At 45.4% G+C, this 14,689-nt stretch overlaps 1 protein-coding gene across 2 annotated transcripts in view; it reads right to left on the bottom strand.

The window, feature by feature from the left end:
* Positions 1 to 14,446, bottom strand: part of LOC129652579 (mas-related G-protein coupled receptor member X2-like) — a 28,920-nt gene extending 14,474 nt beyond the window's left edge. Inside the window, exon 1 of one of the 2 annotated variants that reach the window (XM_055581330.1) lies at positions 14,198 to 14,446. Coding sequence is in view for 1 of the 2 variants with exons in the window: in XM_055581329.1 (XP_055437304.1) it covers positions 6,868 to 6,890 (23 nt within the window). In the remaining variant the exon portion in view is untranslated. Of the gene's footprint in view, positions 1 to 6,867; positions 7,018 to 14,197 lie in introns of those variants that run through there. The other variant, XM_055581329.1, reaches the window with a different exon arrangement.
* Between the last annotated feature and the right edge of the window lie 243 nt (positions 14,447 to 14,689).

Consider the following 14,689-nt stretch of genomic DNA (forward strand, 5'->3'; position numbering starts at 1 on the left):
TTCAGTTCAGTCGCTCAGTTGTGTCCGACTCCTTGCGACCCCATGAATCGCAGCACGCCAGGCCTCCCTGTCCATCACCAACTCCCAGAGTTCACTTAGACTCACGTCCATCGAGTTGGTGATGCCATCCAGCCATCTCATCCTCTGTCATCCCCTTTTCTTCCTGCCCGCAATCCCTCCCAACATCAGAGTCTTTTCCAATGAGTCAACTCTTCGCATGAGGTGGCCAAAGTATTGGAGTTTCAGCCTTAGCATCATTCCTTCCAAAGAACACCCAGGGCTGATCTCCTTCAGAATGGACTGGTTGGATCTCCTTACAGTCCAAGGGACTCTCAAGAGTCTTCTTCAACACCACAGTTCAAAAGCATCAATTCTTCGGCACTCAGCCTTCTTCACAGTCCAACTCTCACATCCATACATGACCATTGGAAAAACCATAGCCTTGACTAGGTGGACCTTTGTTGGCAAAGTAATGTCTCTGCTTTTGAATATGCTATCTAGGTTGGTCATAACTTTTCTTCCGCCTTCTTGATAATTTCTATGTGGATCTTCTAGGTTTCTAGTCTCTTTTCCTCTGTGTCTAATCTTCTGTAAACAGAAGATTGTAAATTCATCCACTGAATTTTAAATTCAATTTTTATATTATTAGTTTCTAGATAATCTGCTTGAGACTTTGTTTTGATATTTGCTTGGTCAGTTTCTGGCTTGGTCTTGATGCTGATTTACCTTGTCAATTCTCTTTTATGTCTGTAACCCTATGAAGCATAGCAGTCTTAAAATTCTCTATCTGAAAACCCCAGTGCTGGAGTCTGTGTGCCTGACCTTACTGTCTGTGTTTCCTCTGTCACTTTGTGATGGTGATTTGCTTCTTTGTGTATTTGTAATTTTAGACTGTTAGCTGCTCACTTTCCTTGGGACTTTATCTGTGGGAATTCTTTCAGGTCTGAATTTATAGTTGAGTTCCTCCAGAAAAGAACTTGTATTTTCTTTTGCTGATGGACTGGGGGAACTTCCCAGCATGGCTCTCATCTCTCAGGATGTCCCCTGAAACCTTACCTGGCATTTGTAGCTCTAGTGAGACCACAGGTCATATGAGTTTGGGCCACAGTCTTTCTTGTGACTACAAATTCTCCAGAGAAAATTTTGGTTTGCCTAGATCCAAGCTTGGTCAAACAATTTCTTGGTGGTTTTATTTTTTACTAATGAGAAATACACTAAGGTTTAGTCTTTTGAGGTCCCAGTTTTTCATGGGGCACCCTTATTAAACTTCCCAACTTTGGGTTGTCTAAAAACTCTATTTTCTAGCCCTGCTACATCATGCAGAGCTTAAAGTAGCCATAATAGGAAATATCAGTTTCCTTTTGAGAGCCAAGGGGGTTGACTTAAAGAATTTAAGGGAGGAAGTAACTTGATCAGCTCTGTGCTTCAGAAAATCCTCTCAGGCTACTGAGAGGAGAATATAGAGAATATAGATGAAAATACAAATCTCTAGTCAGACCTCTATATGGAAACAACTGCATGCATACTCAGATTCATGCACACAAAGTATCCAACTATTTATGCTGTTTTGTAACATGTAATATATTTCCAGTTAGATCCTTTTAATTGTGGAATCTGTTTTGTCCTAATCCCTTATCTTTAAAATGAGATGCTTTCTAGCTGTGATGAATTTAAAATGAAAATCTTTGGTACCTGTGGAGGTTTTTTCATGTACCCTCCTCTCTCCTTGGATTTGTTTTGTACCAAAGAGAGTGCAGACCTCAGATGGGAATCTCTGACAGGCCAAGCTTCATCCCGGGATGACTCACATCCATTAGGGCCTTAATGGTTCCCAGAGGCTCCCCTTTCCATAATTGTGATACGCTCAGCAATCTAGGCCCCTGTCCACAGCCCCGAAGTTTATGTTAGAATTCTTTCCATTAGAATTGAGAATGCAGGGGAGTGTCATTTAGAGAGTCCCTATAAAGGACAGTTTTGTTGGGGAGTATGTGTTGGGGGGAGGGTGTGTGTGCATGTGTAGCTGATTTTACTACTTGAACTTGCACAGATATATATTTTGGAAGAGGGGGGCTCATCCCTGGTCTCATTCCGTGCCACGCAGTTATTACCAGCCACTGAAAGCCAAGCAGATACAATGAAACCAGGAGAGGGGGAAATATCCTGATGATGTCATTTGGACTCTGGATCCCGCTGTTCCTGGAGCCAGCCTCTCTTGCCAGCTCCAGGAATAGTTATTTGAACCAATAATGTCCCATAATGAATCTCATTTCGGTCTGCCCTCTGCTCACACAGCCATAGATATGTCCGTATCAAAGCTTTTATCGCACTGTACTTTAAGCATCTAAGGACACGATTCTCTCCTGTTGTACTACAAGGTCTTTGAGAAGAATGTACACATCTTTGAGTCCCAGGGCCTGCAGTAGTGCCTGACCCAATGCTCAGCAATTTTTTTTTTTTACAAGAAATGCATGCATTTGTGCCTGCAGGCATGAGTGAATTAGTGATTGAATAGACAAGTTGGAGAGATGAGAGTTGGGAAGTGATTCTGGGCAGAGAACTTTAAAGGCTTCACTGGGAGAAACATCTGACAGTGGAGAAGCAAGCCAAAATGAAGGCAAAGAATATTTGACAGGTTAAGTGAAGTCGCTCAGTCGTGTCCAACTCTTTGCGACCCCATGGACTGTAGCCTATCAGGCTCCTCTGTCCATGGGATTTTCCAGACAAGAATGCTGGAGTGGATTGCCATTTCCTTCTCCAGGGGATCTTCCTGACCCAGGAATCGAACCCGGGTCTCTCGCATTGCAGGCAGATGCTTTACCATCTGAGCCACCACTTTAAAATACACCCAACATGAGACTTCCCTGGTGGTCCAGTGGCCAAGACTTCCATTCCCAATACAGGGGGCCAGGGTTTGATCCCTGGTCAGGGAACTAGATCTCATATGCTACAACTAAGACCTGGTGCAGCCAAATAAATATATTAAAAATAATAAAATGTACCCAACAGGTAAGAAGCCCAGCCCCGTGGGAAGTAGAATGTACCTGGAGTTGACTTACATTAGTTTCCAAGTCCTGTACTATTTGGGAAGCAGTGTATTGCGAGAGTGGAGGACCAGGCCACTGTGAATGCAGAGAATCCCAGGGGTGTCCAAGAAAGTGGAAACAGAATGTGCTGGACTTGAGGGTGGGGACAGTTTCTGGGTTGCAAGGTCCTTTCTATAAAAACCTTTTTGGAGGATGGGCTTTGCCAATCTTGGCTGTTCTTGACCAGGGATGGAGGACCATGAGTGCATAATTAGAATGACCCTTGGTGGCCCTGCCTTGGGATGCTGGATCAAGGTTAGTCTGAACTGGTTGGATGGAGGGAGAAACAGTTGCAAGGCTTCAGGGAAGGAAAGAGGCTTCAGCAAGCTGGGGAAAGCTTGAGGAGGGCAGGAGGTCTGGGACTCCCTTGTGAGAACTGACGTGATCCTTGCATAGGGAATCACACAGCTTCTCAGACTCTTGGTAACACCAGGTAAGGCAGCAGGTGTGAAGAGCCCTTCTCCTGGGCGATCCGAGCCAGAGGACCCGAAGTCTCCTACAGAGTCAGGGGCTCCAGGAAGGGCCTCCTGCTTCAAGGCAGCTATGAGCTGACTTTCTACTGAAGTAGAGGAGAAAGAAGGCTTATTGAATTCTTTTCTTCCCGTTCCTTTGTCTTTTACGTCCATCTGTGCTTGCTCATTCAAGGGTTAGGTTCCTCTGAAAGTCAGCGAATCATGGAGACAGGAGCCCCAGGGCTCCTGAGCAGCGGTGTGGTCGGGGAAGCCTGTGGCCAAGATCATCTCAGTGGGGAGAGCCAGCTCCTGTCTGGTCCTTCATTCCATGTCCTTCCAGCCATCAGTGATTCAGATCTGCTGTCAGGGAACACTGCCTGGGGATTCTAGAAGTGAAAAAGTCGGGACAATCAGTGCTCTAGTTTTCCTCATTTGGAATTTCTTTTTTTCTCCGAGCATCATGTAAATTCATCCACAGATATTTATTGAATGGCTGCTTTGTGCAGGGCACTCTCATGGACCCTGCTTATAAGGAGTGAGCATCACATAGTAAAGTCCTCAGTTGAGTCCAGTTCAATGGCTCAGCCATAGCTAACTCTTTGTGATCCCATGCCAGACTTCCCTGTCCATCACCAACTCCTGGAGCTTGCTCAAACTCATGTCCATCAAGTCGGTGATGCTATCCAACCATCTCATCCTCTGTCGTCCCCTTCTCTTCCTGCTGTCAGTCTTTCCCATCAGGGTCTTCTCCAGTGAGTCAATTCTTCGCATCAGGTGGCCAAAGTATTGGACTTTCAGCTTCAGCATCAGTCCTTCCAGCGAATATTCAGGACTGATTTCCTTTAGGATGGGCTGGTTTGATCTCATTGCGATCCAAGGGACCTCAAGAGTCTTCTCCAACACCACAATTCAAAAGCATCAATTCTTTGGCACTCAGCTTTCTTTATAGTCCAACTCTCACATCCATACATGACTACTGGAAAAACCATAGCTTTGACTAGACGAACTTTTGTTGGCAAAGTAATGTCTCTGCTTTTTAATATGCTGTCTAGGTTGGTCATTGCTTTCCTTCCAAGGAGCAAGTGTCTTTTAATTTCATGGCTGCAATAACCATCTGCAGTGATTTTGGAGCCCCCCAAAATAAAGTCTATCATGGGTTCCATTGTTTCCCTGTCTATTTGCCATGAATTGATGGGACCAGATGCCATGATCTTAGTTTTCTGAATATTGCAATGGCACCCACTCCAGTACTCTTGCCTGGAAAATCCCATGGATGGAGGAGCCTGGTGGGTTGCAGTCCATGGGGTCGCTAGGAGTCGGACACGACTGAGCAACTTCACTTTCACTTTTCACTTTCCTGCATCAGAGAAGGAAATGGCAACCCACTCCAGTGTTCTTGCCTGGAGAATCCCAGGGATGGGGGAGCCTGGTGGGCTGCCGTCTCTGGGGTCGCACAGAGTCAGACATGACTGAAGCGACTTAGCAGCAGCAGCCAACGTTTTTAGTCTCCTCTTTCACTTTCATCAAGAGACTCTAGTTCTTCACCTTCTGCCATAAGGGTGGTATCATCAGCATATTTGAGGTTATTGATATTTCTCCCAGCAATCTTGATTCCAGCTTGTGCTTCATCCAGCCCAGCGTTTCTCATGATGTTCTCTGCATATAAGTTAAATAGCAAGGGTGACAATATACAGCCTTGATGTACTCCTTTCACGATTTGGAATCAGTCTGTTGGTCCATGTCCAGTTCTAATTCCTGGCCTGCATACAGATTTCTCAGGAGGCAGGTCAGTGGTCTGGTATTCCCATCTCTTTCAGAATTTTCCACAGTTTGTTGTGGTCCGCACAGTCAAAGGCTTTGGCATGGTCAACAAAGCAGAAGTAGATGTTTTTCTGGGACTCTCTTGCTTTTTCTATGATGCAGCAGATGTTGGCAATTTGATCTCTGGTTCCTCTGCCTTTTCTAAATCCGGCTTGAACATCTGGAATTTTGTGGTTCATGTACTGTTGAAGCCTGGCTTGGAGAATTTTGAGCATTACTTTTCTAGTGTGTGAGGTGAGGGCAATTGTGCAGTAGTTTGAACATTCTTTGGCATTGCCTTTCTTTGGGATTGGAATGAAAACTGACCTTTACCAGTGCAGTGGCCACTGCTGAGTTTTCCAAATTTGCTGGCATATTGAGTACAGCACTTTCACAGCATCATCTTTTAGGATTTGAAATAGCTCAACTGGAATTCCATCACCTCCACTAACTTTGTTCATAGTGATGCTTCCTAAGGCCCACTTGACTTCACATTCCAGGATGTCTGGCTCTAGATGAGTGATCACACCATCGTGATTATCTGGGTCATGAAGATCTTTTTTTGTACAGTTCTTCTGTGTATTCTTGACACCTCTTCTTAATATCTTCTGCTTCTGTTAGGTCCATACCCTTTCTGTCCTTTATTGTGCCCATCTTTACATGAAATGTTCCCTTGGTATCCCTGATTTTCTTGACGAGATCTCTAGTTTTTCCCATTCTGTTGTCCTAGTGTCTGTTATATTATGAAGACACGTGTGTGTGTAGTTAGTAGGCTTGGAATAACTCAGTGCTACTCTGGTTGATTTTTCCTGTTTGATCTGATTGTATTCAATCAGTGACAAGAAGATTCCAATGCATTTGCCCATTTTTTTGTGTCTTCTAAAAAAGGTCCCTGACTGTGAATCCAGCCACTCTGGGCTGCCTGAGTACTCTGGCCCTAGAGGAGTTCTCTGATGGCTTCCACTCTAGCCCCAAGGGATCTCTATAACGAGGACCCCTTCTGATGGCTTTCCAGGGGGCCTGGGCCTGGGCTCTGCTGACTAGCTCGTCGTCTTAGTGGTCGAGAGTCAGATGCAGTGGGCTTCTCCCACACTGTCCTCTCCCGATGGCCTCCTCCTTTCCCATAACCTCTCCGAGCCTTTACCCATGAAGTCTTGGATGAAAATTGTGCTCCTAGAGCTCCGCCTTGTCATCCGGGCCACCTTCTTCTGCACTCTGGCCCCTGTCAGCCTCAAGTGCTGCCTCTCTGAGGTCCTCCTCTTCTGGCTACCCTGTCACTCAAGCCCGGGACTCGTTACTGTTGTGTGTCCTGAGTGTCTGTTTCTGCTGGTGGCTGTTTTCAGAGCGGGGCAGCTGTAATCTGCACAGCTACCTCACTTCTGGGTGCCCAGAGCCAGAGCTTGTGTTTGTGTGTGCGTGCACACGCGTGTGTGCGCGTCCAGCCTCAGCCTGATCTCTGGGGTACAGCCCAGCTCCTAGCTGTGGCTGCCTGGCAAGCTCTCTGTGGCCACGTGGCTCTGTCCCCATCTTACCTCTGTGGCCCACCCCTAAGCATGGCTGTGTTCCTTGTATGGTGGATGGATATGTACTGTGGTGAGAGCAGAATCTATCTTGTCTTGGGATCTTCGTTCCTGAGTAAACAGCAGTGCCCCCTACTTCTTCACATGCTGTCTTACATCATCAATGCAATCTATGAGATCCAATAATACGCTGTTTATGAGATATTAATTTAAAACCTAAGAATAGAAAGAGATTAAAAGTAAAGAAATGGAAAAAGATTCACCAGGCAAACAATAACGAAAGATAATGTAGTTATATTAGTCTTTATGGTTATAAGGAGCTTTTTACTATAAAATGATTATTTTTATATTAGTAGAAAAATATTTAAAACAACTTTTATGGGATGGGGAGGGAGGTGGTAGTGGGGTTCAGGATGGAGAACACATGTAAACCCATGGCTGATTCATATCAATGTATGGCAAAAACCACTACAATATTGTAATTAGCCTCCAACTAAAATAAATAAATTAAAAACTAATAATAATTAATTAAATGGAAAAAACATAACTTTTAAAAAGAACCATTTATAATATCAAAAATGTTATTAGGAATAAATCTAAAGCAAAGCATATACAGCCCTATATGTAGAAACAAAAAAAACAATTTTGAATGACATTAAAGATTATCCAAGTAAATACAGTTCATGTTCATGCACAGGAAAATCTAATATTATAAAGATATGAATTCTTTTTATTTTCTCTACTATATATTCAATGCAACTCCAATAAAAATCTCAATAGAATTATGTGAAGCTTGATAAACTGATTTTTAAATTTAAAAATAAACATCAAAAATAGATAATATGCTTAGGAAAAAGAAGCTTAAGGTGAGGGGACCTGCACTTAAGTATAAAGCTGTAGCAGTTAAGACTATATGGTACAGACCTAGAGAGAGACAGATTGATCAGTGGATTGCAAAAGACAGCCCAGAAAGATTCACTCAAATACCAAACTGAAATATAGTAGAACTAGCATGGGAACTTAATGGGTAAAGGAGGAACTTTTTATTAAATAAAGCCAAGAAAAACTGTTATTGTAGCAGAGGGGGTTTTTTGGTGTCCACCAAAATAAATAATAAAATGTCTTACTCAAGGTCACACTTTAAATAAATGATTCTGACCCTTTACTTCTGTATTTGGAAGGAATGATGCTAAAGCTAAAACTCTAGTACTTTGGCCACCTCATGCAGAGTTGACTCACTGGAAAAGACTCTGATGCTGGGAGGGATTGGGGGCAGGAGGAAAAGGGGACGACAGAGGATGAGACGGCTGGATGGCATCCCTGACTCGATGGATGTGAGTCTGAGTGAACTCCGGGAGTTGGTGATGGACAGGGAGGCCTGGCCTGCAATTCATAGGGTCGCAAAGCGTCGGACACGACTGAGCGACTGAACTGAACTGAACTGAATCCTCATCATGTGATCTTCAAGAAGCTACTTAACTCCCTTGGGTCTGTATCTTATCATTCATAAAACAGGAACAACATCTGCTTGCAGTTATTCTTAGGGATGTGGAAGCAGGGAGAAGCAAAAAGCAAGTTTTTAACATTTTGGTTTTTTAAGTATCGCATCTGATGAAGTCAAAGAAATGTGACATTCCTCACGGCGCCACTAGGTGGCAGTCGATGATTATTGTGGGGCTCGTGTTACCCTTGACCGGCCAGCAGGGGGCTCACGTTCATGAAGTCTGGAAAGAGGTCCAGATTAAATAGGATGGCAAAGGGGCTCATGCTGCTTCTGGATGGTTATTCATGGAAGGCAGTGAGCTATTCCTGCCAGTTTAGGGCAGTGTCTATGAAATCAACCTCTGGAATGGTTATTCCTGGTCTCCAATCCTGGATCTAAGGATTACTAACTTAAATTTGCTACTAGTTGACTACAAGGAGGTCCAACCAGTCCATTCTAAAGGAGACTGGTCCTGGGTGTTCTTTGGAAGGAATGATGCTAAAGCTGAAACTCCAGTACTTTGGCCACCTCATGCGAAGAGCTGACTCATTGGAAAAGACTCTGATGCTGGGAGGGATTGGGGGCAGGAGGAAAAGGGGACGACAGATGAGATAGCTGGATGGCATCACTGACTTGATGGATGTGAGTTTGAGTGAACTCCGGGAGTTGGTGATGGACAGGGAGGCGTGGCGTGCTGCGATTCATGGGGTCTCAAAGAGTCGGACATGACTAAGCAACTGAATTGAACTGAACTGAATCCTCATCATGTGATCTTCAAGAAGCTACTTAACTCCCTTGGGTCTGTATCTTATCATTAATAAAATAGGAATAACATCTGCCTGCAGTTATTCTTAGGGATGTCGAAGCAGGGAGAAGCAAAAAGCAAGTTTTTAACATTTTGGTTTTTGAGTTATCACATCTGATGAAGTCAAAGAAAAGAAATGTGACATTCCTCACAGCGCCACTAGGTGGCAGTCGATGATTATTGTGGGGCTCGTGTTACCCTTGACCGGCCAGCAGGGGGCTCACGTTCATGAAGTCTGGAAAGAGGTCCAGATTAAATAGGATGGCAAAGGGGCTCATGCTGCTTCTGGATGGTTATTCATGGAAGGCAGTGAGCTATTCCTGCCAGTTTAGGGCAGTGTCTATGAAATCAACCTCTGGAATGGTTATTCCCGGTCTCCAATCCTGGATCTAAGGATTACTAACTTAAATTTGCTACTGGTTGACTACAAGGAGATCCAACCAGTCCATTCTAAAGGAGATTGGTCCTGGGTGTTCTTTGGAAGGAATGATGCTAAAGCTGAAACTCCAGTACTTTGGCCACCTCATGCGAAGAGCTGACTCATTGGAAAAGACTCTGATGCTGGGAGGGATTGGGGGCAGGAGGAGAAGGGGACGACAGAGGATGAGATGGCTGGATGGCATCACTGACTCGATGGACATGAGTTTGAGTGAACTCCGGGTGTTGGTGATGGACAGGGAGCCCTGGCGTGCTGCGATTCATGGGGTCACAAAGAGTCGGACACGACTGAGAGACTGAACTGAACTGAAGCTGCTTAACATCACTGACCCTCAGTTTCCTCACATGTGAGATAGTTGTGTCCCCTTATAGGGTTGTTGCAAGGTCCTCAAACACAAGGTAGTGCTCAGCACAGGAGAAAAGCCCTAGGAATGTCAGGAACGTACTTATCTTGGTCTCCATCATCATTATTATCGCATTCCTTTCCCACAACTTCAGAGCCTCTGAAGCTTGGCCTGAAATCCAATCCCCCAAGGGCAGCAGAGTCTGGAGCTGCTCAGGCTATGTCTGCCCCTGAGTCTTTGGGGGCAGAGCAAGGGGCCAGACCCGGCTCCTCAGGCAGAGTGAGTTTCCACTGCTGTTGCTGCCTCTGTTAGAGTAGATACACTGTGTAAACATGGGCTGTAAAGAGGTAGAGGATTGTTATGTGCTGTACTGTGCTTAGTCTCTCAGTCATGTCTGACTCTTTGCGATCCCATGGACTGTAGACTGCAGGGCTCCTCTGTCCATAGGGATTCTCCAGCAAGAATACAGGAGTGGGTTGCCATGCCCTCCTCCAGGGGATCTTCCCTACCTAGGGATCCAACCCAGGTCTCCTGCATTGCAGGCAGATTCTTTACCATCTGAGCCACCAGGGAATCCCCCAAAAGGACTGTTATAGCTGATGAAATTCTCTTAGCTCTCACAGGGTCATTGGATGAGGCACATGGCCCTGGGGTCCCCACAGAGACCAGCTCCCTTCCACGGCTTTCTAGCTCCAATCATTCACTCACTTCAGTGGCTCAGTCATGTCTGACTATTTGCAACCCCATGAACTGCAGCACACCAGGCCTCCATGTCCATCACCAACTCCCAGAGTTCACCCAAACCCATGTCCATTGAATCGGTGATGCAATCCAGCCTCTGTCATCCCCTTCTCCTCCTGCTCTCAATCTTTCCCAGCATCAGGGTCTTTTCAAATGAGTCAGCTCTTCCCATCAGGTGGCCAAAGTATTGGAGTTTCAGTTTCAACACCAGTCCTTCCAAAGAAAACCCAGGACTGATCTCCTTTATGATGGACTGGTTGGATCTCCTTGCAGTCCAAGGGACTCTCAAGAGTCTTCTCCAACACCACAGTTCAAAAGCATCAATTCTTCAGCACTCAGCTTTCTTTATAGTCCAACTCTCACATCCATACATGACCACTAGAAAAACCATGGCCTTGACTAGATGGACCTTTGTTGACAAAGTAATGTCTCTACTTTTCAATATGCTGTGTATGTTGGTCATAACTTTCCTTCCAAGGAGAAAGTGTCTTTTAATTTCATGGCTGCAATCACCATCTGCAGTGATTTTGGAGCCCAGAAAAATAAAGTCAGCTAGTCTTTACACTGTTTCCCCATCTATTTTCCATGAAGTGATGGGACCGGATGCCATGATCTTAGTTTTCTGAATGTTGAGCTTTAAGCCAACTTGCTTAACTAAGCTTTAAGCCAACTTAGTTTTCTGAATGTTGTGCTTTAAGCATCCTCTTTCACTTTCATCAAAAGGACCTTTAGTTTCTTCACTTTCTGCCATAAGGGTGGTGTCATCTGCATATCTGAGGTCATTGATATTTCTCCCAGCAATCTTGATTCCAGCTTGTGCTTCCTCCAGCCCAGCATTTCTCATGATGTATTCTGCATATAAGTTAAATAAGCAGGGTGACAATATACAGCCCTGATGTACTCCTTTTCCTATTTGGAACCAGTCTGTTGTTCCATGTCCAGTTCTAACTGTTGCTTCCTGACTTGCACACAGGTTTCTCAAGAGGCAGGTCAGGTAGTCTGGTATTCCCATCTCTTTCAGAATTTTCCATAGTTTATTGTAATCCACACAGTCAAAGGCTTTGGCACAGTCAATAAAGCAGAAATAGATGTTTTTCTGGAACTCTTTTGCCTTTTTGATGATTTATCAGATGTTGGCAATTTGATCTCTGGTTCCTCTGCCTTTTCTAAAACCAACTTGAACATCTGGAAGTTCACTGTTCACGTATTGCTGAAGCCTGGCTTGGAGAATTTTAAGCATTACTTTACTAGCGTGTGAGATGAGTGCAACTGTGCAGTAGTTTGAGCATTCTTTCACATCGCCTTTCTTTGGGAATCTTGGGCTCTTCCCTGGTGGCTCAGATGGTAAAGCATCTGCCTACAATGCAGGAGACCTGGGATCAATCCCTGGGGTGGGAAGATCCCCTGGAGAAGGAAATGGAAAACTACTCCAGAACTCTTGCCTGGAAAACCCCATGGACAGAGGAGCCTGGTAGGCTAAGTCCATGAGGTCGCAAAGAGTCGGACATGACTGAGCAACTTCATTTTTCACTTTCTTTGGGAATAGAATGAAAACTGACTTTTACTAGTCCTGTGGCCACTGCTGAGTTTTCCAAATTTGCTGGCATATTGAGTGCAGCACTTTCACAGCATCATTTTTCAGGATTTGAAATAGCTCAACTGGAATTCCATCACCTCCACTAGCTTTGTTCATAGTGATGCTTCCTAAGGCCCACTTGAATTCACATCCCAGGATGTCTGGCTCTAGGTGAGTGATCACACCATCGTGATTGTCTGGGTCGTGAAGATCTTTTTGTACAGTTCTTCTGTGTATTCTTGCCACCTCTTCTTAATATCTTCTCTTCTGCTAGGTCCCTACCATTTCTGTCCTTTGCATGAAATGTTCCCTTGGTATCTCTAATTTTCTTGAAGAGATCTCTAGTCGTTTCCCTTCTGTTGTTTTCCTCTATTTTTTTGCATTGATCACTAAGGAAGGCTTTCTTATCTCTCCTTGCTATTCTTTGGAACTCTGCACTCAAATGGGTACATCTTTCCCTTTCTACTTTGCTTTTCGCTTCTTTTCACAGCTATTTGTAAAGCCTCCTCAGACAGCCATTTTGCTTTTTTGCATTTCTTTTTCTTGGGGATGGTCTTGATTCCTGTCTCCTGTACAATGTCACAAACCTCTGTCTATAGTTCATCAGGCACTCTGTCTACCAGATCTAGTTCCTTAAATCTATTTCTTACTTCCACTATATAGTCATAAGGGATTTGATTTAGGTCATACCTGAATGGTCTAGTGGGTTTCTCCACTTTCTTCAATTTCACTCAGATTTTGGCAATAAGGAGTTCATGATCTGAGCCATAGTCAGCTCCTGGTCTTGTTTTTGCTGACTCTATAGAGCTTCTCCATTTTCGGCCCTAAAGAATATAATCAATTTGATTTCAATGTCGACCATCTGGTGATGCCCATGTGTAGAGTCTTGTGTTGTTGGAAGAGGGTGTTTGCTATGACCAGTGCGTTCTCTTGGCAGACATCTATTAGCCTTTGCCCTGCTTCATTCTGTACTCCAAGGCCAAATTTGCCTGTTACTCCAGGTGTTTCTTGACTTCCTACTTTTGCATTCCAGTCCCCTATAATGAAAAGGACATCTTTTTGGGGTGTTGTTCTAGATGGTCTTGTAGGTCTTCATAGAACTGTTCAACTTCAGCTTCTTCAGTGTTACTGGTTGGGGCATAGACTTGGATTACTGTGATACTGAATGGTTTGCCTTGGAAACGAACAGAGATTATTCTGTCATTTTTGAGATAGCATCCAAGTACTGCATTTCGGACTCTTTTGTTGACTGTGAGGGCTATTCCATTTCTTCTAAGGGATTCCTGCCCACAGTAGTAGGTATAATGGTCATCTGAGTTAAATTCATCCGTTCCAGTCCTTCTTAGTTCGCTGATTCCTAGAATGTTGACATTCACTCTTGCCATCTCCTGTTTGACCACTTCCAATGTGCCTTGATTCAGGGACCTGACATTCCAGGTTCCTATGCAATATTGCTTTTTACAGCATTGGACCTTGCTCTATCACCAGTCACATCCACAACTGGGTGTTGTTTTTGCTTTGGTTCCATCCCTTCATTCTTTCTGGAGTTATTTCTCCACTGATCTCCAGTAGCATATCGGGCACCTACCGACCTGGGGAGTTCCTTTTTCAGTATCCTATCATTTTGCCTTTTCATACTGTTCATGGGGGTTCTCAAGGCAAGAATACTGAAGTGGTTTGCCATTCCCTTCTCCAGTGGACCACATTCTGTTAGACCTCTCCACCATGACCCTTTGGTCTTGGGTGGCCCCACAGGGCATGGCTTAGTTTCATTGAGTTAGACAAGGCTGTGGTCCGTGTGATCAGATTGGCTAGTTGTCTGTGATTGTGGTTTCCTTGTGTTTGCCCTCTGATGCCGTCTGGCAACACCTACCGTCTTACTTGGGTTTCTCTTACCTTGGAAGTGGGGTATCTCTTCACGGCTGCTCCAACAAAGCGTGGCCGCTGCTCCTTACCTTGGACGTGGGTAGCTCCTCTTGACCGCCGCCTCTGACCTTGGGGTAGCTCCTCTCGGGTTCCTCTCTGCCGAAGTCCCTGACCTTGAGCTCCCCGGCCGCGCTTCTGCGCCGTCGCAGCCGCCGCGCTTCTGCGCCGTCGCAGCCGCCGCGCTTCTGCGCCGTCGCAGCCGCCGCGCTTCTGCGCCGTCGCAGCCGCCGCGCTTCTGCGCCGTCGCAGCCGCCGCGCTTCTGCGCCGTCGCAGCCGCCGCGCTTCTGCGCCGTCGCAGCCGCCGCGCTTCTGCGCCGTCGCAGCCGCCGCGCCCACTTTCTAGCTCCAGAGAACCCAAATGACTCCCTGGTCACCCTCTCCTCCCCGAATTGCTGTTGAGGCCTGGCTGCCTACCAGTCTGGTTTTCTCTGGGTTTCCTCTGCTAGTGCTTGGCCAGGGCAGGACAGGGAGAAGTTCACAGTGGGATTTGTCCAGGGAAGGGTGGGTAGGGTGTGTGTGA

The sequence above is a fragment of the Bubalus kerabau genome, chromosome 5 (assembly GCF_029407905.1).
Source record: "Bubalus kerabau isolate K-KA32 ecotype Philippines breed swamp buffalo chromosome 5, PCC_UOA_SB_1v2, whole genome shotgun sequence".
Lineage (NCBI taxonomy): Eukaryota > Metazoa > Chordata > Mammalia > Artiodactyla > Bovidae > Bubalus > Bubalus kerabau.